We start from the raw sequence: 27351 nt of genomic DNA on the forward strand, positions 1-27351 counted from the left end.
TAAGTTAATGCGTTTTGAAAGGTGCGCGGAAATGTTATTTAATATTTAAAAAGAAATGTTAATTTGCTCGGGTAAAAAATGTTTCTGTTTACGCGAAAATTTCATTTCTAGCCGACGGATCGTTTCCTCTGAATAAGTTAGATCGAGCTAAGGGAGACTATGATTTCCCGTGGTATAAGTGGTGGAAGCCTCGTATTCACCTAGAAATATTTCCCGCTCGTTTTCCACTCACGGCTCACGTGCGTCGCGCGGCTTCTTGTTTCCGTGCTGTCGGTTTTGTTTTTGATGCCTGTTGCTCGTTTTATCCTTGCACGGTGCACCGTGAATCATAAATACCCGCTAGATTTCGCACTGAAATTAACGACTCGTGCGAAAGTAGCGAGACACATGCTCACGGCCCGTAAAACGCGTTCGATGGCACGTGGGGCACTAAACGAGGTCCTTCACTTTGACTCCGTTTCCGACGGGTCTCCCTGTCCTGACCGAAGGGAACGGCCATATTTATAAACAGCTCGCCCCTCGACCGTAAAATATCTAGCAAATTTCACCAACCCCCACGGAGCCGAACAGATTCCACGGAAATTATCCCCTTTCCACTTTATCAATTCCTTTCGCGTCGCTCGGTAAATTAATGCCGCCGTTCATTGTGCGTCGAGGGAAACTTTCGGTGTTACTACACACGAAAATTAAAATATCCCTTGTTATAAATTCACCCCGCGTATCCTCATTGTATTGTAATACCGAATGTGTGCGACGCGATAAAATCTAGTCCGGTATTGTTTAATAAAGCCGTAAAACTTTCAATTCCCAGTTCTATATTACTGTAATCTCGTCCCGTCACGAGAAACTGAATGTTTTATGGCGACTGCGAATGCAGGATTCACGATAAATTTGTAATTTAACGCGATTTGATCAAACCGTTGCTTTAGCTACAAACTGAACAAAATTGGTAACTTTCGTAATTTGAAAAAGAATAGAATTGTGGTTAATTAACATTAAATTTACTTTGCCGATCGAAACGAAACGTCTCATATTTTTGTTGTAATTGTAAATATTCTAATTATTTAAATTAAAAAGTGTTCCGATTATAAAGACGCTTATTCAAGTATACACTCCGATAAAAGTGTTAACAAGTCTTCTATAAATTTACTCTCGTTATTTCCATAAACCAACGTACGTTACTCGCTTCCAGTGCTCGTTAGATTTAACGTTAATGATCGTCGCAGGAAAAATATTGCTGTTCCAACCCCTTCTACCTCGGTGTCTTTAATGATCGCGGACAAGTTTTCTTTGACTTGTTTTTAACCTTCCCATTTCGCAGACTGAATTTTTCTACTTCAAAACCATTTCAACAAATTCTTCGATGTATTTTTAGATAAATTCGAGTATATCATGATTTAGAGTAGCGTTTCCGGTATATCGACAGATTTTAAAACAGAATGGAACTTGGAATGTATGCGCGAACGCGCGCCTGATATACTATTTCTGCTTATCAATGCGCTGACAGGAAGTCGATGGAGACGCGGTCCAGCCCCGCCATCTTGACAATCTAATTCGAATCGTACTGAATCCGATTGGGCCGCCTCTGAAAAACTCGGTATTATACGGGAGATCGCGTTTAAAGCACGTTCTCCCCCCGGGGTTCTATTCACGATGGATGTCGCATTGCAAGCAGATCAGACGGACGTCGAAATGAGTATGCGGCGCGCGTTCATCGCTTCTACAGTTGTTGCCGCGATAGCCGGTCGCGGTTGTTGCTGCAGCCACGTACCTCTTTGTTCGGTCCACGTGCGCCCGTGTGGACGACGCTTCACTCAGGTGTGCCTAGTGCCTGCACAAAGATACATCCTCCGGCGGTACTTGAACCCTGCGTACCCGCTCCCAGCCGCAAGACTGTCTCCTTAATAATTAGCTTTTTCAGAGATACTCAACCCTCGACGACGTCATGCAACTTCGAACCCATTCCGAAGCCACGAATTCATCGTTTGCTTTGTTTCGATGCTCATTCGTGCGTATCCGAGGTTGCACTTTCGTTTTTAACACATTAACTGTCGAATGTAAAGCTCAACAATTCTCATCGTATCAAAGGTGCTTAAATAATGAAATCGAAACTAGATAGATTATTGTTATTATTTTTATTTTATTTTTATTATCATTATTATTGTTATTATTATTATTATTATTATTATTTATTAACGGGCTAGTAAGGCCTTTTTGAGTTACATGGAGTTAATGTATATAGTTCGGAGTAACCTTATAAATAGTATATAAAAAGAAGAACAAGAATGATATTATAATATAAAAATAAAACATAAAGAAATTACATAGTGTGTGTTTTAACAGCTAGTATTGCTGTATTTGTAAATCGCTTCAGTGTATTTCTAAAGAAGTCGAGTTGTGTACTAAGTATACTTGCTGTTCTTGTTGCTCCAGTTATACATTTTTGAAATGCTAAATTAGTTTTAAAGTGATCTACGTGAAATATATCTTTTGAGTCTATTTCTTTAACGGGAACCTTCAGTTTTAAGATAAAATGAACTACAGGATATATTAGTTCGACGTTTGCGAAGTTTAAAAATCGTAGTCACATGTAGTTTCTTCAATCTATTACAATTAAAATGAATTTGAAAACGAGTTAAAAATAACTGACCAATATGCGCATCGAAAGTTTGTTTCTATGAATGTTCTTGAAAGTCGCGTCATCATTGCTTTTATAATTTCTAATCCTTAAATAATTCTTCATAGACACTATCTATCAGTAGATCTGGAAAGTGAAGCGACGGGTAACAAGTAGATCGCGAATATTATGCATTTATAGCAATGTTAGGTACTCACAATATAAAATAGTGTAAAAATTATTTTTTCATTATTCGTTGCAGTCGATACAGACAATTTTTAGTCTGCATAAAAATCCGTCGTTCAGTAATAGATATTTTACGTTCAAGATGAGTTTTTCCTTTTTCGATAGCGACGTACGGTTTACGGTGGTAGTAAATTATGGTACCAGAGATCGATCCCCTGAATGGCGGACAGGGATAAGACGAATAGCTGAATAGATACGTTCACTCGAACAGTATCGATAAGGCTCGAACAATAGTTTTTTAGGAAACGGCTTAGTCACGTTTCTTTCCACGAAAAATGACTTTCTATTCGCGGACAGTGTCGGAAACTGCTACGAACTTTTTTCCTCGCGTTGACGACTCGCCGGGTGATCCGGTACCGTTAAAACGGATGTAATAAAACTTCTTCCTATTCAGGCGACTCTTATCTTCGCGCGTTCCAATTCTACAATTGACGAACCGCTGTCAGTTACCCTCTTCTTTCTTATTCCCCGTGGAACTAGCAGCAACCGAACGGGATTTACGCGTCGTCCGACTTCTTAGTCTTGAATCCGAGCTATCGAAATTCGAAGAAAAAGATCGGCTCTGTTGCAGAGGACTCGCGATTTGCGTCATCGGTGTCTTTTTGGAGGATTAAACATAATTTCGAGGTAACGGGACGGAGACGTGTTCTTGAAACTTGTAATATCGATTCTACGCCTTATGACTTGGTATAGTCAGAAGGATTAAAGACATTCGGAACATCCAATGTATTGTTTTTAGTTTGTTAAAGTTACAGATCAAAGAATATGTATAATTACTGATTCTTGAAAAACACAGAAAGTTTGTATTTTTTATAAATAAGCTGCGTGTAATAATTAGAGTGCGGATTTTTATACAGTTTAAACATTTTCTGCATCATTTTCAAGAAATAGGAGTAAAATAAAGATTTATTTCCATTTTTAGTCATTTTACTAATTTGCTGATAAAACTATTCTGAAATACTTCTGGCGTTTTCAAAATTTGCCATTCCACGCAGTTAACTAATTAATTAAGGAATAAATGAAGTACTCCTGCCGCTAGCCCAGCTTTGGGTAATTTTCCTAATCCAAATCTGTTAAAAAATGCGTGCAACATAGTTCGATGAAGGAGCACACTGTTCCACGTGACTAACCGGTAGAGGATCAAAAGATTATCATGAATCGTCGTGCATACGCCGTGTACCAGCGACGCCGTTGTATTAATGTAATAAAACGGCGTCATCAATTAACTCTTTCACGAGCCGCGAATCCAGTCCGGTGGCAATAATAAACGTAAATCCTGATCCCGTGGCCACCAAACGGCTACGAAAAAGATACGCAGATAAGGTGGCAGCAGCCGCGTGGAACATAATCCCCTGGATGGGGTTGAATGTGGGTCCAGACTTATTACAATGTGGGGAACACTGAACCTGTTCGAAAATAACAGAACTTCCTTGGTCGGAGAAGTAGCCTGATTTAAGCATTTTGCATGGTCAAGGTCAACGTCCCTACTTGAACTGTCGACTTTCCAGTTCCAAGATCTGGATGATCCTCGAATAACTCTAATATTTTCATTCACCTTTCGTTTGCTTCTGTAAAAGTGATCATGATCCAATGGGATATTTTCTAGCCCTTTGCGGTCGATGTCCCTATAACAGGGACATTCTTAAAACGTTGTAGAAGTCGACCTCCCCCGCAACGGGGACATTTTGAAATCGTCATAGAAATCGATGTCCATGCAGCCAAAAACCATCGAAAATCGCGACAATGACAAAACAATATCATCTCCTATGCCTCGTGACCATTTTCAACGAATTTTCTGCGTTTAGATGAGTTAGTAGCGACCGGTAGCGATCATCTATTGACTTTAAATTGTGTAAAAAAAGTAACTGCGACCTGCTGGTACTCTCGAATGCGAAATCTGCCGAACGCAAAGGGCTAGAGCCATACATAAAGATCGTATAACCCCGTTTAGACTGTGAACTGTCGATTGTAGGAGACGCGAAATTGTTTAAATTATTATAGCTTAGCACTAACTAAGCTAGTCTATAATATGGATAACACCGAACTTGGTCAAAGATAACAACATTTTATTTATAATAAAACGGATAAACTTGGATCACTTAGATTACTTACCAAAGGTCATTGTCTCCCGATTTTTCGTACTAATTTAATCTCGCGTGTCTTCGAGACATAATTAATATAGGAGTGCTAGTGTCACCCAGGGAGAAATGTTCGACCACAGGATTTTCATCACGTTGATTTAGTATGAAATACTATACGATCACGTATCCAATTACCGATCCATAAACATGCGAACATAGTGTTGGTTTCCACGGCACCCTGCTTCAGCAAAGAAAATTCAGTGTCGGCAAAGTAATAATTATGTTTTTCGATAATTTGTGTGCGCTCGAACATTACGATCCGTTTACTGACACGAGTAGAGTCGTTGAAATAAGTGTGAAACCACCTTTAATCAGCCCACGAATTCATTTACGAGCAGACCGGTGATCCTGAGCAGCGTGAATAGTAGTTTGGTCCGTCTCGACCGGTTTTGTGATCGCTGGTTCTATGCCATTCTTCCAGTTTTCCACCCCCGACCCTGCGTCCGCGTCACCGGGTCTTCCGGTTTCTATTCAAGCGCCACGTGTGATCGTCGAAAAGGGGTGCCGGTGCGTGATCGATGCCAGAATATCCTGCTCCAAAGTTCTGTCTCTTGGAACGAGACCGAACGAGTTCACGGGAAGATTGAATCTATCAAGGTTACTGGCCTTCGCCTTCGTCTTAACGTGTTCACGTTCCACGGCGTAGGTCTTTTTAACAACTTATCGATCCCCGTCCTTTATTTAGTACCTTTTTGCAAGCCCACGACGCGGCGTCTATTTTTGAAAAAACATATACGACCCTGAAGTATTTATGAAGCCATTATCTAGCAGCTTTTCGATACCGATGATTCTCACTTTAAATAGACCGCGCGACCTTGAATGCGATGTCCAAGGATTTATCGAGACCTTCCGTTCATTTTCAATGACCCTTCGTCGCATGTATCTTTAAGGATTTTACGTTCGCACAAAATATGCAGCCTAATGATTAATAGTTTATGGAATCTTATGGATTCGTAGGGTCGTTTCGTAAAAAAAATTGACATTAACGCTCTCAGTATTGAGTCAGTCGATCAATATGTAGACAGTTGAAAAATGTAATTCTTTTTCTCTTAATTTATGTAACTTTGGACCTTACTTGCTCTATGAATACGATGTAAGTATACATATATCATAAAAATAATGCAGAAGGTACATATTTCTTCCATTGCAGTTTTCCACTTTAATCTGTAATAGAAGGATTAACCATCGTGTTCTAATTATATGTTCTCCTATTTACGGTATCACCGTAGCGAACGTATAAGGGATGAAAATAGGCATCGAGTCCATTAGACGAAGGTTACAGTCGATACAACCTGTTTCTCGATAGACAATCTTCCTGAAACGAGTTGCGGGTCGTTAGAATTCCGGATACGTTGTCCGAGAACATATTACTTTTCTTTCCTTTTATTTTTATCGTCACAATTTCACTGCACGTGCCCGGCCAACGTAATTGGTCGATGGCGTGGCGGGAATGAAGTGTAATTTCGTTTCGCGCTCGGGATAATGAAATTACCGTCGCGATAACATCTTCGCGAGGGCCGGGAAGACCGATACGTAAGACTTCCCTTCCCTCGGCCACCCCATGTCCATCAACCCCTCTGTTGTTGTCAGTTCTTTGTTTCCTGACCCGGCCCTTTTCCATGTCCGAGGACACCTTTTGCTTCAAACCCTATAACGTCGTGGCTTCTCAGTGTCTTTGATGTTCCCCGTTAGCGCTCCTTTCTCCTGAGAAACGCTTTTGCTGTGATTTTCACCCTCTTGACGCTATTGTCGCGTTTACACCGGCGACGTTCATTTTCCCACAATCGCACTGCTCGGATGATTATAAATTATATAGTACCGTTCTTCTCTTCTTTAATTTTAACATTATTTTAAGCTTTGTTATGCCGAAGGTATTTAATTTGAATATTAAAATTGTGAAACATGTGTTATTTAAGGAGACAAAACAAAGCCAGCAGGCAAATATTAAAATGGCATAATTTAATACTCTGTTTATCAAAAGTCGAAGCATCAATACGAAATTGAAGCATTATTGCGTAAAAGCAGATTTTTCTATTGACGTACTCAATCAGAAATCCACAATTTGTGTATGTCTTGTATTTCCTTGTTGCTTATGATACCAGAGGACGATCGCTTGTTTCGCTGAAGATGTGCAGCTATATTTGCAAAAAAATCCAAAATCACTAGTGTAATGGTATTTATAGTCTCATTAAGAAAGAACAGCGTTTAACGAGTATGGTCTAAGCGGCTAGAGCTCAACTGATTGACTCAAAAGAGTTTCATACTCACCACTCGATACTTCTCATAGTGCAAGGAAGGAAGGAAGGTTGGGCTGCTAGTCAGCGTGAACTCAATAAAAGAACATTGTTTCTTTTCATTCAGGTTTATTTCCCCTTTTATGGTCGTTCAATTGCATGGAAAGAAATCTCGTTGCGTTTCATTGCACGCGGCAAGGAAGGCCGTCTTCGATTTAACCCTTGCGTCAATGTCTGAGTTTCTACTTTCTACGGTATACTGGAGAACTATGCGTACAATATTATACAAAATAAAGTTATATAAAATTACAGAAACTGGTCAATGGAAAACTTTCATGATATTAAATTAGAATCGAAAAAAGGTCACTTTTGCTAAGTCGATCTTTTCATTAAATGAACATTTCCTGTATTATATATAATAAAGTAATCCTCTTCATCCCCTTATCACATTAAAATTACTGCCGTAATTCTATTGTACAATCGCAAAAGTCTTGCAGATATCATTTTCTTCATTCAGTGGGCATATCCTCGTATTTTCCGCAAAGTATTACACGTAATAATCCGGCTTAAATACTAACTGGACAGCCACTCACCTTATCAAGGTTCTACCTCGATGTTCTCCCTTGTACATTCCCCCTTGTAATGGGGCGTACAACCGATGAAGATAGTTGGAGATCTACGCGCAGCGTCCAGATTCAAAGATGCTCCGAATACGTTCTCTCAGTAGTTAAATTCTTGCCAGGAATCTGGGTATAATGGAGGCAATCAGGGTTATTGTAACGAGATCCTCGACGTTCGAAGGTGCTCTCACCCGTACCAGCCACCTGGCGGCCGATTCCCATGAATGAGGCTCGTCCAATCAGACACACGGAGGGCACGGCGATGCTTCAAACGGCCACAGGAAATCGGCACTTATTCTCGGCCTCGATGCTATCTTCGGCCTGTGCAAGCCTTTTTGTTCGGCGGTGCACCTACGGGCTCGGGGATCAGAAACGTCAGGCCATGCGTCAGCTACGGGCTGCGCGTCGTATAGGTCGAACCCGACCTTGAAGCCGCGCGATACCACTTGCGAGCACGTGCTCCTAGGTATCCAGCCTGCGTCAGGTTCTCCTCCGGCCTTAAATAGGGGCCGTGCCTATTTTCAGAGAGCAAATAGCCCGATAACCCGCGGAAGATACGCAGGATACGTCGCGACGCGGCGGGGTGCCGTTTTCCTGAGGATTTAGCCGTTTTTCGATGATACTGAACAGTGTCGCTGCTCCAAGACCAGTGTACCGGCTGAAATAGTTTACCCTAGGTAGAGGAACCTCGACGAGACGTGCCGAGTTCTTTTTTTAAATCTTGTTGGTTCTCGGGTGATTATAAATCCTAAGACTTCTAAGTTAACTGGTAGGGGTGTTAAAACAGAACATGATTCAGTAGTTTGCCAATAAAGAACAGGACTTCTAGAAGCATAGGATTTCAAAGCTATCAGAAAACTGTTCACAGATCATAGTATATATAATAGTATACATACTATATTTATGTAATATTACATATTTTACGTTTTGTATAATACGTAATAGTATACATACATTACTTATGTTAGAACTATTATAATTATAGAGACACTTTGGAAGGCACGTTTAGTACTCAGTAAGTTTAGAGTTCATCCGACTCGCCTGATCTGTTCTAAAAAGAAAAGATGACTACTGATCCATCAGGTATAAACACGTTTCATGGAAGTTGCATTAAAAGATACGAGTCTCGGCGGTGCTTTATCTCGAAGATTCGAGTGGGAAGAGTTTCAATCATCAGATAGTCCCTTATCTAATTAAAATCGATCCGCGTGATCGAAGTGTCGAAGGGAACAAAGGATCGTTAAAGAGTTGGCGATCGAAATAGGGGAAGCCCGATGGTCGTGCGTCCTACTGTATAAGCAACGACCTCTGGAAATTAGCTGTTTTTACACAGCGTTCGAAATATCTACGGGCTACGGGACGTGGGAACAATGGAGAACACCTAGCGAGAGCAATGGGGTTCCGGCTTAATTTTAGACGTTTTACGGAGGCAAGGAGTGGCGGCGGTGCCGGTAATGACTGTATAGATGTTCCGTTTGTTTTTGCTAAAAGTTTTACGAGGATGGAAACGATGATGTCGGACGCTAATACACCACCTAATGTTTCAGCGAGACTGGACGAGCACAATCGGATGAAGCTGGGCCAAGCATGCCCTCTAAGAAGCAATACAATCTCGTACACAATGACGAGTACGACACCAGGATACCGCTGCACAGCGAGGAGGCATTCCACCGTGGGATTGTCTTCCACGCCAAGGTAATCCGCCTTAACCACTTCAGGGTTGTCGAAAACGTGACTCGCAGACTGTGGATTTTTATGTAGTTTTTATAAAACTAGAGCAACTTCTTTCTAAATCAGATCTATTCAGTCAGTATGCTGAACCTATTAATGTTACTCTATTTCGTTCATGTTACTCTAATTTATTACTATTAAGAGAAGATCCGCAGTCTGCGTTAGGAAGGGTTACTTGGAGGTTGATGGACATCGGATTCTCTGTTTCGAATCCCCAAGTAGATTACAGTCTTAAGTCGTCGACAGTGAGACATTCGTTGGGCAAATAATAGCATTTCGAAGTATATAGTGCACTTACACACTAGAATGGCATAGATTTTAGATAATGGTACGGGTAAATTGTTCCCTGCTTAAAGTGACTGGTGTGTGTTCTTTAAAAAGTAATAATACCATTTAGCTTTCGCTCGATATTTACTATCACTTAACTGTGTTATCCCTCCGTTATCTATACATTTCTATAATTTATATAATCATGAAATAAAAAGTCTGAATACGACGATGATTTAACGTTAACTCTTCAGCAGACAATTATCTTCATGGAAATGCTTCTAGAAAGATTAAACACGCTTAAACTGTAATCAGAAGAGCCACTTGAATATATGTATATAAATTATGTTCGAAAGTAATCGATATACCAGACAAGTAACTACTTCGGTACGGAGAACAAAGAATTATGTCAACCCGTGTGTAAAGAAAGCACATGATTTTATGTAAAATACTTTTTCTTTGCACAGCAGACACATACTGCATCGTGCAGCAGACAAATTGTTTCGTATTTAAGTAATTCCTTGTCTATTTAATAAGTACAGCGGAAAATTTTACATTTTGTTACAAGCTCAGAGAAAAAGATTAAGAAACATGGATTATTTAAACTGTTTAACGTCTCTGAAAAAATTCAAATGATTTCAATTATACATATAAATTTAATCCATTTTTATACCGTTTTAAAAGTGTACGAATACTTTCTGGAGTTACTATATTTACGTACGCTTTAATTAGGACAGGGCTAGGAGATCTTCGCGACAGGACCGCATGACCTTTTCAGGAATGCTGGAACGATATTTCATCGGAAATAAGTTACCTAAATATTTTCGTCGTTGCTGGGCTCTGTGGTTTCGATGGAAATGAGTTTTCCTGTGGTATTGAATATCTGAGACAGGTTTTCAACCGTTAATAAACTCTTTACCGGAAATCTTAAGAATTTCGTAGATAATGGATAATCTAAAATAAAACTTGGAAACATTAACTTTTTTCGAGAACATCGGAGCACTCTCTTCATTTTCAATTGCATTATAACACAATTTTTTTTATTAAACTAACTAGCTAAAATTAAACTAACCAACTAATTTTTACAAAATTAGTTTTAGGGAATGTATACGTAGAAGCTGGGAGTTTCATATATCTTTGTAGGGTGAATTGTCTAAAATTAGAATTTAAAATCGTCTAATATAATAATAATGAAAATTCGTTTCTAAAAATTTCTACAATATTATAACCGAAGAAGATGTAAATCTATCCTTGTAAACATATTAACCTTTATTCGACCTCTGAGTATTAATCTTTCTGAAACGATGACCTATCTGAAAAGTCCTTACCAGTATCTAAGTTGGACGAATAACATATCATCCATGTCGTACAGGTCACCTAAAGTTCAGCCGAAGGTCAACGTATAACAAATCGATAAGATCGTCTTGTCATCAGGATGTTACATATTTCCATTCAAAAAGATGATTTAAAGAGTGCTTTCATTTATAGATCGCGAAGCTTGTTTTATCAAATATTGTCTTATACAATCTTTTTAAAATTGTTAATGACACAAATATTTTTTAGTTCCTGTTTCGTTACATAAATTTCTTTGATTCCTTTATTAAAGAAGATGATGTGAAGAAAGCCTTCATTTAAAGACATCGAAACTATCTTTACACAATTCTCAATTTGATAAAATTGTAAATAGTGTAAATTTCAGGTTTTCCTTCATTAAATAAATTGCTTCGATTTTATCTAATTCCCATGAGAAACTGATCGACGTGTTACAAAGTTTTAGGTTCTAACCTTGGCTGAGTTGTACCCTTCTTCATCTACTCGCATCTCTCTCTCTCTCTCTCTCTCTCCTGTCACATTAGTCGCTGTCGACCGTTTTGTCCAACACACTGAATGAAATTCCAGGATTACTCACTGGCTACGGTTACAAGTTTCGCTGTGGAAGGCAGTCAGGACACCATTCCAATTATGCGCGTCCGTTAAGAAAACAAAGACCCGGCTGGTCACGAGTGAACGCTCTTTCCGTTTCGCGACTCTTCCTAGAAAACGCGTTTCGAGGACTTAGAAACCGGGTTCGCGGATGTCGAGGGATCGCGATTTCTGGAAGATCTCTTCCGAGTAGCGCCGATGATGGTGTTACGAGCTCCGGATAGTTGTTTCGTAAGTAGCCGCTGTAGAACGTTGAAAACAGAATGGAAACCATAACACATACCTCCACTAGCCGGATTTCTGGTTTACATTCGAAGATCGTAGCGTAGAAAACAATGGCAATATCGCGTGGTTCATCGTTTGGTTATTCATCGAACGTTCAAGGCAATGATTCTTAATTATTCCGATGAATCTGCTTAACGTGTTCCTCGACAAACTTCATTTGACGAATTGTTATTATCACATCGCGTACACCTAACATGGTGCACGCTATAAGTTTTAATAATATATTTAAGGAGTCTGCGTACTTTTTACGGTTTCAATATCGTCATCTTTGATATTCTGAAATGTTTGAAAAGTAATTTGCGTGATATAGTAGATAAATAAAGTTATTTCGCAATAAAAATGATCAATAGAAGGTTTATTATATTTGCGAAATTTTGCTATTTCTTTCTGTTTCAATATCGTGAATTTGTCTTTGGTGTTTTATTATTTAAATTTCTCATATATAATCTAATTCTGTGAATAATATATTCCTGATGCTTTCAAAAATCCTCATCCCCAAAGGATTGAATGTTTATAAAATCGTTTGCTTGCTACAGCGACAAAGAAAGCACAAGATTAATAAAAAATGTAGTATCGAAAGAAAAATCATTCGGTGTAGAAATGGACTTCAGCGTGTACCAAAAACGGTACACGTTTCAGAATGTACGTGAGAATACAACGGCGCCTACCTGGGCGACTAGTTATTGTACGCGAAGTGTGCAAAGGTTGATTTCATCTGAAATTTCATATCGTTGCAGTACGTATTTACTTTCTCGGTTCGGTGCAGCTCTTCAAGGTATGTATTTCGGTTCCGTTACCTCTCCTTTGGTCTCGTTTATAGGGTCCACTTTCATGAAACATTTCTCTACAATTTACTGCACAATTCGAGCTGGCCGAATAGCCGCATAAAATCGCGAGTGTTTCTGGGAAACGGAAACGTATCACTGCATCGCGGAAGTAGCTGATCCGTTTGTTGAAAGGATCCGTGTATCAATAGTGGTCGGTTCACGGAATAGATGATTATATCTCATTTCTAATGGTGGTCGCGGTGCAGACAATTCTGATTTAATTGTTACTAATAAATCACGATAGGTGGACAGGAAATTTGTGTGCTTCTCGAATTAATTTCAATAGAATGGATGTGGACACTTGAGCCACCCCGTATCAGAATAGAACCTTGTAGGGCATCTTTGTGGTTTGCGAACGAATTTCAGCTGAAATCTAATCGATATGGACGGATATCGATAGACCACGGCAATGGTTCATGAGACACGTAAATTTCTTTTTCAGGTCGTTCTTTCGAAAATCATGCATTTTCCAATTTTCTTAATTGTCTTATATAACCGGTTTACATTCTTTAAGTGGGTTAGTCTCGTGTAAATATGCAAACTTTAACCATGTTCTACATTGGATGGAAAACTTTCGAGAAAAACGTGTTTAAAGTTGTACGTATGAATAAACAACGAATTGGTAATCTCAGCAAAGCAACGCTCTTTAGAATCACCATAATATTCTTATTAAATTGACTTAAAATTTTTCAAAGCATATTTCTTTTGTCACCCCTCCCGTGTCTAGCAAAAGGAAACATGGGAAATATTAACTTTTACAAGAATATGCTGAGGAACGTTTACAATTTTATTTAAGTTTATAATTTTATTTTTATCAACATATTTTCGAAGATACTCTTTCTAGACTTATTAATTTTTTTATATGTATTAGGAAAGCATGTAAAAATTAAAATTAATTGCCAGAAACCAATAGCATCTCTGGGGTCAAGACGGACCCAAAGCCCCCAGTCCAAGTCTGTCTTATCACGTGAATCGACCTGTACAGTCGACGGTGGTGATAAGACGAGTGTAGGTGTTCGATCGATGGACGCGTGACGATGCAACAATCGCGACAACGACAGCGAAGATATTTTTGGCCGATGCCGGCACGCTGGATAGCCGTGGCGTCATCGCGCACGTGTTTATTTCTGAGGTGTTCGTTTCTCGGAAAGGTTAAAGCTTTTGTGCGGACGCCGTCTAAGCTCGTAAAGCGGTCACTTCGCGAGCAAAACGGTTCGCCTATTCGCAGTTGACGCCGGCAGGTTTCTCGTTGACTTTCGGCTCTCCTCCCACGCTTACCCCGGATTACCTACTCTCCACTGTCTGTTCACATGGACAGATTGTTCTTTTTCTTTCTCTTATTTTTCCTGTTGATATTATCTTCGGTTTCAGCTAACCGTGCAGACAATTGTTTTTAATCGTTGCTGTACTACTTCTAGTTTAACGAATTCGTAAATCATGTATAGATGGTTGAAATTACATTAACAATACGATTTATTTCAGAGGTACGATAATTCACACTTGTTTGTAATTAATAAATTTCTGTGCGAGACACATTTGTTTTTTAATTAAATAATAAAAGAACTAAATAAAAGAATTGTATAATAAAAGAACTCTACGTGATTGTTTATTTACAATGAGCTATGGGTATAATTAATGATGGTTTTGTGTATGAGAAGACCTGCTAGTCTTGTCATTAGATACTATATTGATTGGCTAATGAGAAGTTAAAAATGGTTATTCATACACAGTTGAACTTACAAGTCGTTGTAGATTTTCCATTCGTTCCACTTCACGGCAGACATTTTTCGGCCCAGTAAAGTCACAATAATTTTAGCTACGGATGATTCCTCTTGGCAGAGAGCATGTTGACGTCGCTTTTCTTTCAAGCGGTCAAGTGTCCGGCTACTGACTTGGTCGCGCTTCGATCGTATTCATCTTGTATTTCAGTACTGGCGCATAGGATTTTCTTGAAACGAGGTTTCCGAGCTCAAAACAATTCTTCATTTATATACTTGCTTTGTAGTATCAACTCAGTGTTGTCGCAGAGGGAGATTTGCAAATCGTAAATGCCACACAAAGTTTCATCTTGGAAACATATGGAATGTGATCATGCTCTGTTTCAGTAATAAAAATTATTCCAAGGAGAAGTTAATTTAGATTTAATTCCTGTTTTCCTTAATGGATGAAGAAGACGTTTGTTATAATAAATTTTAATTTGCAATATCCAGCGATGTGCCTAAAAGTTAATTGTGACGATTAACGTAGAAGTAATTACACAGTTAACTATGCGGAAATCATATTCTATTAGCTTTGTTTAAACCGGTTTATTTTCCCTATGACAAAATTTTAAAAAATCCTTATTCTAATAAATTTTGATTATGAGCATATATGCTATCGAATTAAATTTTAGTTAATCTTTATCTTTTATACTTACTAAAGAACCTTCAAGAGTTTCACAGCGATAGAACAATGTTTTATGATGGTCCTTAATAGAAAAACTATTCGCGCAATCACGGTAACGCGTCGTAAAGTTCACAGTCCCATAGGTCCAAGTGCTCGAGTTTTTACGCCAGCAGTTTGCACTCCGTTCAAAACTATGATAAAGAAGAGGCATAAATTGAGCGTTATTACGAGCGATCGTAAATATTTTATAGCACCGAAAGGTCGTGTAGCAACGCGTGTAGGACTCGCCGCGAGGCATAACTAATAAACGTTACATAGTAGGGACCAGTCGCAATGCAAGTATAATATTTTCATGCGGCAATTACATCATGGTAAAAACTCGTCGATTCCATGTCCCGTTTAAAAAGTCGTACGCGTGCTTTACGGTGGTATCGATCGCGAATTATCCGAGAAATTCGATCATCGCACCTTTGCCCCGCGCGAGTCTGCCGTCGTGCGTGCGGCGCGCACCCATGTGTGCGCGCGTGCTTGGTCCCCGCGCGTTTGTGCGTGGGAGATCACCACGTGTGCACCCAGTCGGTCGAACACGTGGCCAGGTCATCGTTTCAATGGGGAAATTCTAAATACGGATCGTAGCGCGGTGTTCAATATTCGCACGCGATCCATTTGTTTTCATTGCTCTGCGCGTATAGACTGGGGATACTACCCCGCCCCTACCGTCCCGCGATCGATTATTTTCGTTTCGACATTTTTCTATAATTTCACGCCGATCACATGAATTCTTTTTTTCTGCGGAACCTTTAATCTTGTCCGTGACAGAAATAGCTTCTTGGAAAGACAGCTACACATGTTGTACGACTCGCCTCTTAAGTTTCTGGTCTTCCGAAAGGCTTTGGGAAACATAAACGCGAGCGTGTACCGTAAACGAGAATACCGAAAAAGCGTACTTAATGACTTCGAACGTTGTACGCTGCGGATTTCTTTCTTAATGCGGATAGGATGGACTGTACAGTATTAACCTTCCGCAGTCTAGTATGACGTCGCTGAAAATGTTATATTACGTTTCAAAATGATTCTAATATTGTCAAATTTGTTCACATGCATAAAAATTGTGCAAAGTGTAATCGTTGCATGAGTCTAAAACTGTTTTTCATTTCGAGTTAAAATGATTCAGACTATAAAGAATTGATACTAACTTTATATCGAATGTTATCTCTTGAACAATTAAATATTAGGTCGCTGCATATAAAATATCGGTCTTTTACCTCTTAGTCACATTTTGCAAGAGAATTTTTTCAAGTTTCTGTATTGTTTGATCATGAATTCTTGTACGAGTCCAATACTTCTTTGCGATAACTCTTGATCACATATGTTGGGAGAGACAGTTTCAAAATTAAGTGAATTAAAATATACAATTTTGCAACATTTCTGATCTATTGTCAACAGTTTTTAATTATTTGCAACATCTAGAAATCTTTTTCCAAATGATCCGAAATTAGGACGTTCGTCTCAGGCCCTGTCGAAATCCATTTCAATCCCGATAGAGTAGAACGATTCGGAACTATAAATCGATCACTCAATATGAAACGCGTCGTTGCATTAGCGGACCTATTTCCGGTTATCCGTTCTCGATCTCCTGCAACGAGACGTTCGAAAGTTTCGACGTGCCAGTCAAGATCTGTTTTGGCATTCGAAACAGTGAGAAGAAACGCGCGATCCGCGGTCTTCGGCGCCGTCTTGCAATCGGTTCTGCTCGCTGGGGGTTATACACACGTACGCGCCTACATAGTACATATAGTATATGTTTCATTTCTGGCTATGGAACGATCACGAATCGGAAACGGTGTACACCTGCGCGTTCAGAATAGATACGCAGCAAGAATCGCACACCGTGGCAGGGCAGTATTCCACGTGTGATTCGCGACAAGCGTTCCACGAACGATCCCAGATTTCCGAGTTTGTTTTCTAAACTCAGCCACAGTAGAATCCACTGCTGACGAGTGCATTCAATTCGCCACCGTTGCAGTGCTGATTGGTCGCCATTCGTTCCTCGTTCTTCCAATTTTCTCTCTCCTCGACAAATTAATATAGTAATAAAGTGGGAAATGTAATAAACAAGCCAAGCGCATGTTTCATCGCATGAGGGAAAGTTAAACATTTAGAGAAGGAAATATTATTTAACAGTCGACGCAATATATATAATTATAACACAGTAAAGCCGCCAAACTTAATTCTGAGACATAAATTAGATGAATATGATTTTCTTCTTTTGATCATTCTAATAAGTTGAACATAATGTAGCAATACCCTTAAATCCTCCAATGTCTCTATAATTATGTATTTCGTCTCATCAGTTTTGTCACAAATATATAAAATCTGCACTATGAAACACCGAAAGTAACATCTTCGTTTTACTGACTCTTACTTTTCTCATCACATCGTTACACTAATGAAATAAATAATATAATAAAGCGCACGAATTGCAATCTGAAAATGAAGAGAACATTATTAACATACTAACACGTTTGCATCGGAAATGATTGAACGATACAACACACACTGGTCAGTTTTACAGGTCAGCAAACTTAATGTTCCGATATCAAACCATTTGCACTCGTATGTGCTCTATCACTAAAGGGGTTATATAACAAAATTTGCTGATAATTACCGCACATTTAAAATGAAAATTTTTATTTTGTATCGATTTAATTTTATATGATATTTTACTTGAATGAAGTAATGATTCCAAATATTTTGATAGGTTGTTGCAATTGAAATAGCTACTTTTCAAAATTCATACTTCTTTTTTTTTTAAATTTAGATTATAATTCTCTTCCTCACTCTCTTTGTATCTTTCACCCGCAGACTAGTATATTCACAAGTATCTCGATCATTTCATGTCTGGTAAACTATTTGGAAGAGAAGCGGATGTAAAAGCTGCATTTAATGAGCCTCGAAGCTTCTCGTTCTTCTGATTTTTTGATATCGCGTCTATTGAAGACGTAAAAGACTATTTTGATTACAGGAATGTTAATTAAGTTCGTTAAATCAATGTTGAACTTAAAAATTCTAAAACGGCCATTTAACTTGCAACAACCTAATACTTAAACTGTTAATTACTCGGGATGAATACGTTCCAGTTGAGTTGCAAAGGGGTAAATGATATTTGAAGGAAAGCATTCGCAGTTGGTGTTCCCTTCGAAAGAATTTCATGATGATTGACGTGCAGCCGCGCGCCACCGCGAATCAGTGTAATAAATCGCTAAAGCAATTAAGAAAATTACTCCGCGGCCGGCAATGCTCGAATGACTCACGGTCTGGCGGGCCGCCTATGCAAACGAAGCAAGAAGACCCTTTAATTCTCTTTTTCCCTGTAGTTCATCGGCTCTATGGAGGTTCCTCGACCGACCAGCCGAGTGGAGATCGTGGCGGCGATGCGAAGAATCCGCGTGAGTTCGCATAATCTCTAATTAACCGCGGGGAGCTGGTTGGATGGCAGTTAATGTCGTTAACGTCGGTCTTGTTTTGTCCGCAGTACGAGTTCAAGGCCAAAGGGATCAAAAAGAAGAAAGTGACGCTAGAGGTATCGGTGGACGGTCTGAAAGTCACTCTTCGGAAGAAGAAGGTAAAACCTTTCGTCGTCTATTCTCCGTTGTTATCTTACCCGTTTCTTGCGTCTCCCGCGCCCGGCCCGTAATTGCTTCGGAATTTCTGCTCCGCGTTTGTCACCGCGACACGTTCGTCGCGATTCCTTTTGAATTTGTCATCCGTGGAACCGACAGGCGTTCTATAAAATAGCTAACGATCCAATTTTGGCACTTCGAAGGATTTCCTGCGGTTCGCCGAACGTGATCGGCGAGTCACAGAAAGCAAAGAAGCGGTATCGAACATAAATAGGAATAAATAGTGATCGTTTTCGCATTGCGCTTTGTTCTTGTTTTTCTATGACGAATAATCGATACTTGCCGCATTCGTAATATTTCGAACAGACTAGATACACCATGCGTGTCTAAACTAATGCTGCAAGTTTAAAATGGACGAACAAGTTGCGAATTTAAATGCGGAATACAAATATTCTGCAGCAGCTGCAAGCGATAGAAATCAACCGAAATAATTTATCTTTAATAGCTTTAATAAATCGAAAACAATATACTCATACACTTAATTCAAAATTAGGAAATATCATTCTTTGCAAAAATTATTTACATTATACTGTGTATAGTCGCAGCGTACTAAGTAGTTGTCCGCTACAAAATGAACAGAGTGGAACGATATATCTGCCAAGATCCCTTTTTCTCGAAATAAGAAAAAGTCCTACCAGAGATATATACATACATCAGAGTCTACAATTCTTAGAAGTAAATTGTTGTAAATATATCTCCGCCATTGTAAATAGCATTTATGCAAATTCACTGCGTCTACGGTATTACACTATCTTCGGACACGGCTCGTACAAAACTCGAACGATCCGCTGGTGAAACTATACAGAGAGTTTTCTGGTTGGACAAGTTGTATGTTGTTATTAACAAACGGTCGCGTCGCTTGTCTGCTAATTGCCCTTTAAAATGTACAGTGCATTTCGCCGGCATAACACGCGAGCGAACCAACCTCGTCCCGGACTAATGAATCGTTATTTGTCCTATGTTCCCGCAGAAGAAGCAGCAACAGTGGATGGACGAGAATAAGATATACCTGATGCACCATCCCATATACAGGTAAGATGATCGAGTCTGCGCTGCTCGATCCCAAGGCGAACGATCTTTCCCGTGGTTTTTGCGCGAAACGAGTTGCCGCAGCCACTTTATCCGCGAGTGCCAATCGTACGTAAACCTAGCAGGGTAGGCCGTGATCGAAAGTAACAACTTCACTTTGGATTACGATTACGCACGAACCATCACGTTCAAAATAAAAAGTTTAACATCAAAATGTTATGTAGTTATTCGATGTTATTTAAGTATGAAATTTTGAATTTGCGATGAGCAACGTCGGAGTTATTAATAAAAAGTGGAGAATGGGTTAAGCTACGGCATGGAGTCCACAGTAACGTAATATTCATTTATTTATTTATAAACGGGAAAACTCATATGAGCAAATGATAGAAAGTAATTAGAATGGTAATTACAACAGATTATCACGTTTGATTTCGATATTTAACAATAGAGACACCAGTTATTAATCTTAATGTTAAGTCTTTAAGGCTAGGTTACTTTAGAGGTATCGAAAAGTCATTTTGGTTAGCATATATGTCAATTATGTGTTTCTTAAAATAACAATGTATACGTTGGAACAGTAGCTTTGCATAATATATACAAAATTTCTAATAATGGCTTTAATGGATTTTAAATTATTTATAACGTTACTTTCGGCCATGGTCTCTCTTAGACGTAATAAAGAAATTGCGGCTACGCCGGAATCGCGATAACTCGGTGATCAAAGAATGTTAAATCACGTCAATTTCGTTGCAATCGGACAATTTCATCGCGAACGCACTTCCGTAATAGTGGAGGTTCAATCCAAGCTGCGATTCGATCACTTTCTCCTATCCACGTGTTACGGAACGAAGCAATCGAGATAAGGAAAAAATCATAACGCTGTAATTATTTGCGATATATATTTATTCTTCAAATCTTTACGCGGTTATAAAATTTCAGACCTCCATGGTTTAATAAGGTTCTATGTTTGCTGCGGTACGAAAGTTTAGATTCGCATAAATTTGCAGTCTTGCGGTTCAATTATAATTCAGGCCAGCAAACTTTCTGCGTTAAGCGTAGGAAATCGGAAGAACGATTTGTGAGATGAAACGCAAGTATTTGTTCGTACATCATCTATATTTTTGCACTCATCATCGTTTCCGATAAACACACTATTCCGCTGTGAATTCAAGGAACAAATGCTCACGGAAAAAGCACTTAGCCACTTCCCTTTCAAGAATCTCTCCACCTCTTTTGAAGGATAGTTTCCTCTCGTTTTCTCTTGTTCCGCTCGAGGTATAATGATCTCTCGTATAGACGCAACTTTTATTTTTGAATAACATAGTAACGTTAAGTGCCGAACATCGACGAGAAAAATACCTATGAAATGAAAATAGTTCAATTAATAAAACTAGAAAACTACAATTTTTCACGGTGGATGTTATACGAGCTTTTTTGCATTCGGAACACACTAGTAAAATTCAGTTTCCTCGAATATGTTATAATAAACGTGAATTTTGAAAACTGATAACAAATTATCGTCTTATATGTACAGTAAATTTTTCCTTATTGTCCTTCAGCTTGTAAACAGAAATGGACAATTTGGGAAGAGGAGATACGATTATTCGAGTCTCACGACTCGTTTACAGTTTTTTACGGCAACTATAATCACAATATATGTAATATACATAATATCAATATAATCGGCAACTATAATTGATACTGCAACTTTACTGTCCGTAAAGAAACTATGACTCTTCAGAAACTGCTGAACAGCCGTCTGTTTGTATTTCCCGCAAAAGGCGGTAAGTTCCAAATTTTCAGCAGGATGTCTTTCATAAAATGGCATTCCGTTCGCGTGCACGATTTATTTCCTTGCCAGGAGGCAACGCAATCGCCAATTTCCTGGGTTCCGTCTATCGGTTTTGCTCCCGGCCAAAAATATCACAGAGGCCCGTTCATGCGTTGATGTGCCGATCGAGTGTTAACTCAATCTCCGGCGTACGCAGAACGTCAACGATATCGTTTAGGACTTAACGTCGTTATACACTGACCGTTCGAATAGTTCCGCGCATTTGTCACAATCACCGGGATCCGCTGTGCCAGTTTCATCCGCCGCCGCCGCCGCCGTCGTCGTCGTCGGTGATTTATAATCCCTCGCACGTTTGATTCCACCGCGACGATGCATTCCGCGATCACCGGCCGAAAAAACACGATCTCATGCTAGCACACATAGGGAAATCATCAACGCGCTAATAGCGAAAGTCGTTGAACGCGGAACGATGGCCGGATTCGAATCGGTAGATGTAAGCGATTTTTAAACATGCCCGAGATTGGTTACAGTTGATTTTCTCTTCTGCTTGATTGTTCCAGGATATTCTACGTCTCCCATGATAGCCACGATTTGAAAATTTTTAGCTATATTGCTCGCGACGGAAGCAGCAACACCTTCAAGTGTAACGTCTTCAAATCTAGCAAAAAGGTAAGTGCAACTCGTGCAACGTGAAAGTACACTCGGAATCATCAAATTTCAAGCTACCGTGCTCCTTGTTTGCAACTTGGTTTCTTCATTTCTTTTGTCTGCTCGAACTAATTAGTTTTCATTTTGTAAATCATGGATAGGGTAAATCTCCATGAGATTGTTTATCCCTTGTACGTTCTTAACGCTGCTTTAAAGTTATTTTCGTCGAGTTCTGCTGCATTTATTGTATTATTTCTCTAAGACAAGTAGAGAGACTCGTTGGTTTATAAGTACAATAGAATCTTTGTTATATTAACGAAAGTGGTTGGTATTCAATTTGATTTAACGTTTCGTACAAAAGGAAATAAAATGAATGCAGGTCTCTATGTAGAATACAAGATCAATGATATTCAGTAAATTCAGTAAAAAAAAACAATAATTTTATTCTATGGTACAGAAGGAGTGTACAGAGATACTTGAACGGATTTATTCTCTACTCAGTATTTATACTCCACAGTATACCCTACGAATTTGCTACAAGTTCTCTAAAAAACCTTTTCTACAAAATTTCAACGTGAGTTGAACGAAACTGCTACTACTGCGCATTTTCGACCGGATGTAAGAAAAGCTCTTTAAAGTACAGGGCAGTAGCGGCGGCTTAATTCTATTTCGTCGCGGTTCTGTGCGGTTATTAAGCAGTAATATTATGTCGCGCACGTGCGTACGTGTACACCCACAGTAATTCACGTAGCCCGGTCTGTCGTCTGGCATTTTATCAACTCCCGCTATTGTAACCCTATAAATAACCACGTGTCCCTTTCTCCTTTCCGCCACACGTACAACTCTTACTCATTTTTGCTTGTATCCACTTTTCTGTCACGATGGCATCCCCCCTATTTCTCGATTTCGAGCGCGTGCTCCGCGTTTACTCGACGACCAGCATCTACGACGTTGACCGGTCACCTTCGGTAATTGTCGTCTAAAATTTTATTCCTAGTTTCTAGGAATAGTAGAACACACGTAGAAATTCTTCTAGGTACCATACAATAAGTTAGATTACGGCGATCCTTGTACGCTTTGAGATTTTATCGCTTTGTAATTTTGATAACTTGTGAGTCATGAACTAGTTATTTTGCGTTATTTAACGCTATTCTTGACTTACTAACCCTTAACTAAATAGTACTATAATTTTCGCAAATATAGGTGGTATATTGGGGTTTCAATGAACTTCATATAAACAGTGTAAGAAGATGTGTTAATCTAGTTCTCGGTGAATGATCTATTGTATTTTGTTCGTACCTAGTGTGTACGATATTAAAAACATGGAAAAGTGAAGTTTTAGTAAAAAATATAACAGGGTTACTGCATCTAACAGCTAATAAAAACAATTTTTATTTTACACAAAGATGCACAATCTACTCATGACGCCATAACAGTTATAGATAAATCAATTAAAAGAAATGTTTAATTTTTGTATAATTTCTGTTCCGAAAAATTGATTTAGAACATTCTACATAAAAATGTGCAATCTATGAATGATTAACTGTTACGATTTTGACGAATTTTTACCGTTTCCGGGTACTAGTCTTACGTTGTAGAAAAGTGTTGTCAGCAAAAATGATTACGTTAGAACGTTGAAAGCCCAGGTCGCACACAGAGTCAGCAATGGCGGCCACATTATGGCACCGGCAAGCAGGAGGTTGTTAAAATAGCCCGTATAGTGTGACTACCTTCGACGAAGTTGGTCCGAAAGGGAACCCCGAAGAAAAAAAAAAGAGCGATTTCCCGTGTCCGTGGTCCCAGCCACGCGATTTGTGTACACAATGAGGCTGCCCCGTGCGGCCGGACCCCGGAACGGCGGCCACGATACTATTTAGTTTGGAAACACACGGGGACTTTCGGAAAAGTGATTCTTTGGTTGAAAATACAAGGTTACGCAACTGTCTAGCCGCGCGAATTTTGTTACCGAATTCCGGAGACTCTTTTACGAGTCATATTATGTCCGGCCCCGTGAAATGTAACTCTTTTTCGCAGCTGAGTTGCGAATAAAAACTGATACGCGACAGGTTGTTTTAAACATCTACCGTGCACGAGGTGGATCTCGCGATTAGAATAGATCTTATGTTCTTTTTGGTTGCGTCGGAGGAGGAATTTCAACGGAAAGGTTCACGTTGATTTTTCTGTGAACAATTTTTCTTTTAACTCGGTAGAATTCTTGTTTTCATTATTGTGTAACATTTAACCCTTGTATGCGTGTATTCCTTTAAAATAGTTTCGTAAAAGACTTTGGAATGATAACTTTAGCTATACTTTCTTTTTTCAGTCGAATTGGATTTTATTTGAAAGTATGTAAATCATAGTCACATTTTGGAACATTTTGACGCAAGTGTTGTATTTTAATCCGCACATGCCAAGATGTAATAAAGACGAGTGGAATATATATGATTACCTCGGTTATAAATTCACTTAACTATAAAATTCAGAAACTATAAATCAACTTAACTATAAATGTAGGTAACTAATGCCACTATAACATCAACCTCCACGTATATAGTATCTATAAAACTTTATAAAAATACAGTTTGCGATAAAGACAGAACAACTCAACAGTTCATATTATCTAACATATGAGACGGAAATCAAGAGTATCATCATCATACACCCATGACGAATATTTCTATCAAAATCCGCCGAAGAAAATACACATAAAATCATTAATATTTGGAAACTTTACAATAATCACAGAAAATTATTTTATTAAAACGAATACGCAAAAGTATGACTTATCAATCAAGTCAAACAGTTTCAACGACCTCTAGTTGTTTGTGACGTGGAGCGCTGAAAGAAACAAGAAGAGTAAGAACATTTGATAATAGCTCGCAAGTGTGGCGATTATAAATTAACATAAACAGCACAGCAGTGCGTTGATAAGCGATTTAAAAATCTTTTCAGAGTATAAATGACAGTGATCACAGTCGCCTCCGTGGCGCAAACGGCTAGCGCGTTCGGCTGTTAACCGAAAGGTTGGTGGTTCGAGCCCACCCGGGGGCGAATTTATTTTTGCGAACATTTTTCCAGAAAGTGAACGAAACAGAAACCGATTTTATCCGTTCTAGAAATCTGCGATTTCGACGTTCGGATGTTAATCGTAACGTTTCACAGTGTTGCTATCGCATGGGGGATCTCGGGACAAAAAATTAATAAATCTTAAACTGTTTCATTTTCGATTTGAGACTCCTAATATTTTTTTTTAACAAGCACATGATCTCAAAAGAATAGAATTTTATTGAAAGAAGTTTGAATAATCTTCATTTTTTTTTGTATAAAAGCTGTAGTTTTTATAGTTTTCATCAGTGAATCGAATTTCTACGTGTCTTATCGGCTGATTAAAAATTTTCGAAAAAATAGTTTCGCCCCCGGGTGGGCTCGAACCACCAACCTTTCGGTTAACAGCCGAACGCGCTAGCCATTTGCGCCACGGAGGCGTCTGGAGGTCCCTCCCGTCTTGAATCCTCGAATTTTCTGTGGCACATTTATACCGGCGCCGCGTAATTTATGTATCACAATAAAATCTCTGTAAACACAGGTGCGCAGTGTCAAACCCGAAGTGCTGGTTTCGCATGAAATTCCGTGGAACCTTTCGACGCATCTGTTACTTACCCTTGCTTCCAAGGAATGTATCAATTTGTCAACCGAGTGATTTCTCGTTTTTGAAACAATTTACGGGTCAAACGCCGTGTTTAAACTACGAATCTCTATAAACGTAACACAGTAGAACTTTGATTAACCGGTTCTCCGATGTCAAAATTCTTCCATTATTCAAATACGTCTGACGCGCAATCAGCTTAATCAAAGACAACCCATACACAAAGCTGTGTACTGTAAATATCGATAAAGACGAGATCTGGACGCTGTAATTAAGTAACTGTTCTATTATCCGAACTTCACTCCGTTTAGCCTGGATGCTCGACATCCCATTCTATCTTGAACTTTAATTACGAAAAATAGAACTGCATTAACCTCTTGACTCGGCCGATTTTTATTTAATACGAAGATCTGCAGAGACTTTCATGCCAAATTAGCGCGAAGTAAGATTAAATTCCCTTCTGCGAATATTTTCTATGCATCAAAAGTGGAGCGCGGCGCTGCAGTAACTGCGTTGAAGTTGATTAATTCCACGGAGCGATTCGTGCATAATATTATGCAGACCATAACGTAATTTAATAGAAGAATCAGCACGTAAATAAGGATCCGTAAAGCAGTTTATAAATTATATCTCAACCTGTGTCTGCCTGAATTGTACTCCATTGTGAAACTCGGTGCGTAAAGTTTAATACGTTCCTGCGATAAAGTATTTTCGACCGCCTCTTCCACGAGGGAAAATGGCGGGCGGGCACGAAGTCCTCCGTCTCTCGCGTGCAATTTGTCAGCCGAGTATTTACGTGCTGGAGAATAAACAGGAATTCCGGTAATCTTTCGTCGAAAATTTATCCGGGGAACAGATGAGTTAATGGACCGGCGGTTCCTCATTCTTCGTTTCCTCGGCCCGTAGAATTCCTGTTTCGCAGACTGATGGCGGCGGAGGACGATAAAACGAAAACACGACATTACAAATTTATGTGCCGGAACGGCCGGCCGCTTTATCGCGGCCATTTCCAACCAGAACGATCGCGAGGAACGAGAAATTCGTACGAGCGTCTTATCACGAATGTGGACCGCCGCGCCGTACACACTTGTTCCTTTTTTCTCACGGAATATCTCGAGAATCCGGGATAACAACGTTGACAGCAATTACGACGGCACGGGCATTAAACGGTTATCGATGATTTCATTTCATTTTCGGATGGATTGATTGCGCGGTCCAATATAAAACGTTGAATTTTTTTTTCACTTAATAACCGCGGTATGTTTGAAACCACCAGA

General features: G+C 39.2%; 1 protein-coding gene and 2 non-coding genes across 4 annotated transcripts in view; 2 read left to right on the top strand and 1 right to left on the bottom strand.

The window, feature by feature from the left end:
* Nucleotides 1-27351, top strand: part of LOC144472135 (carboxyl-terminal PDZ ligand of neuronal nitric oxide synthase protein) — a 51151-nt gene that overhangs the window by 2148 nt on the left and 21652 nt on the right. The window contains exons 1-6 of one of the 2 annotated variants that reach the window (XM_078184903.1): nucleotides 9182-9309; nucleotides 9406-9553; nucleotides 18654-18725; nucleotides 18812-18901; nucleotides 19930-19991; nucleotides 22341-22449. In XM_078184903.1, the coding sequence (XP_078041029.1) occupies nucleotides 9446-9553; nucleotides 18654-18725; nucleotides 18812-18901; nucleotides 19930-19991; nucleotides 22341-22449 (441 nt within the window). In that variant the 5' untranslated portion in view covers nucleotides 9182-9309; nucleotides 9406-9445. Of the gene's footprint in view, nucleotides 1-9181; nucleotides 9310-9405; nucleotides 9554-18653; nucleotides 18726-18811; nucleotides 18902-19929; nucleotides 19992-22340; nucleotides 22450-27351 lie in introns of those variants that run through there. The other variant, XM_078184902.1, reaches the window with a different exon arrangement.
* Nucleotides 25406-25479, top strand: Trnan-guu (transfer RNA asparagine (anticodon GUU)). Its single transcript has one exon. It is a non-coding gene; the product is annotated as a tRNA-Asn (tRNA).
* On the bottom strand, nucleotides 25840-25913 carry Trnan-guu (transfer RNA asparagine (anticodon GUU)). The gene has a single exon. It is a non-coding gene; the product is annotated as a tRNA-Asn (tRNA).

The sequence above is a fragment of the Augochlora pura genome, chromosome 7 (assembly GCF_028453695.1).
Source record: "Augochlora pura isolate Apur16 chromosome 7, APUR_v2.2.1, whole genome shotgun sequence".
NCBI classification, from domain to species: Eukaryota; Metazoa; Arthropoda; class Insecta; order Hymenoptera; family Halictidae; genus Augochlora; species Augochlora pura.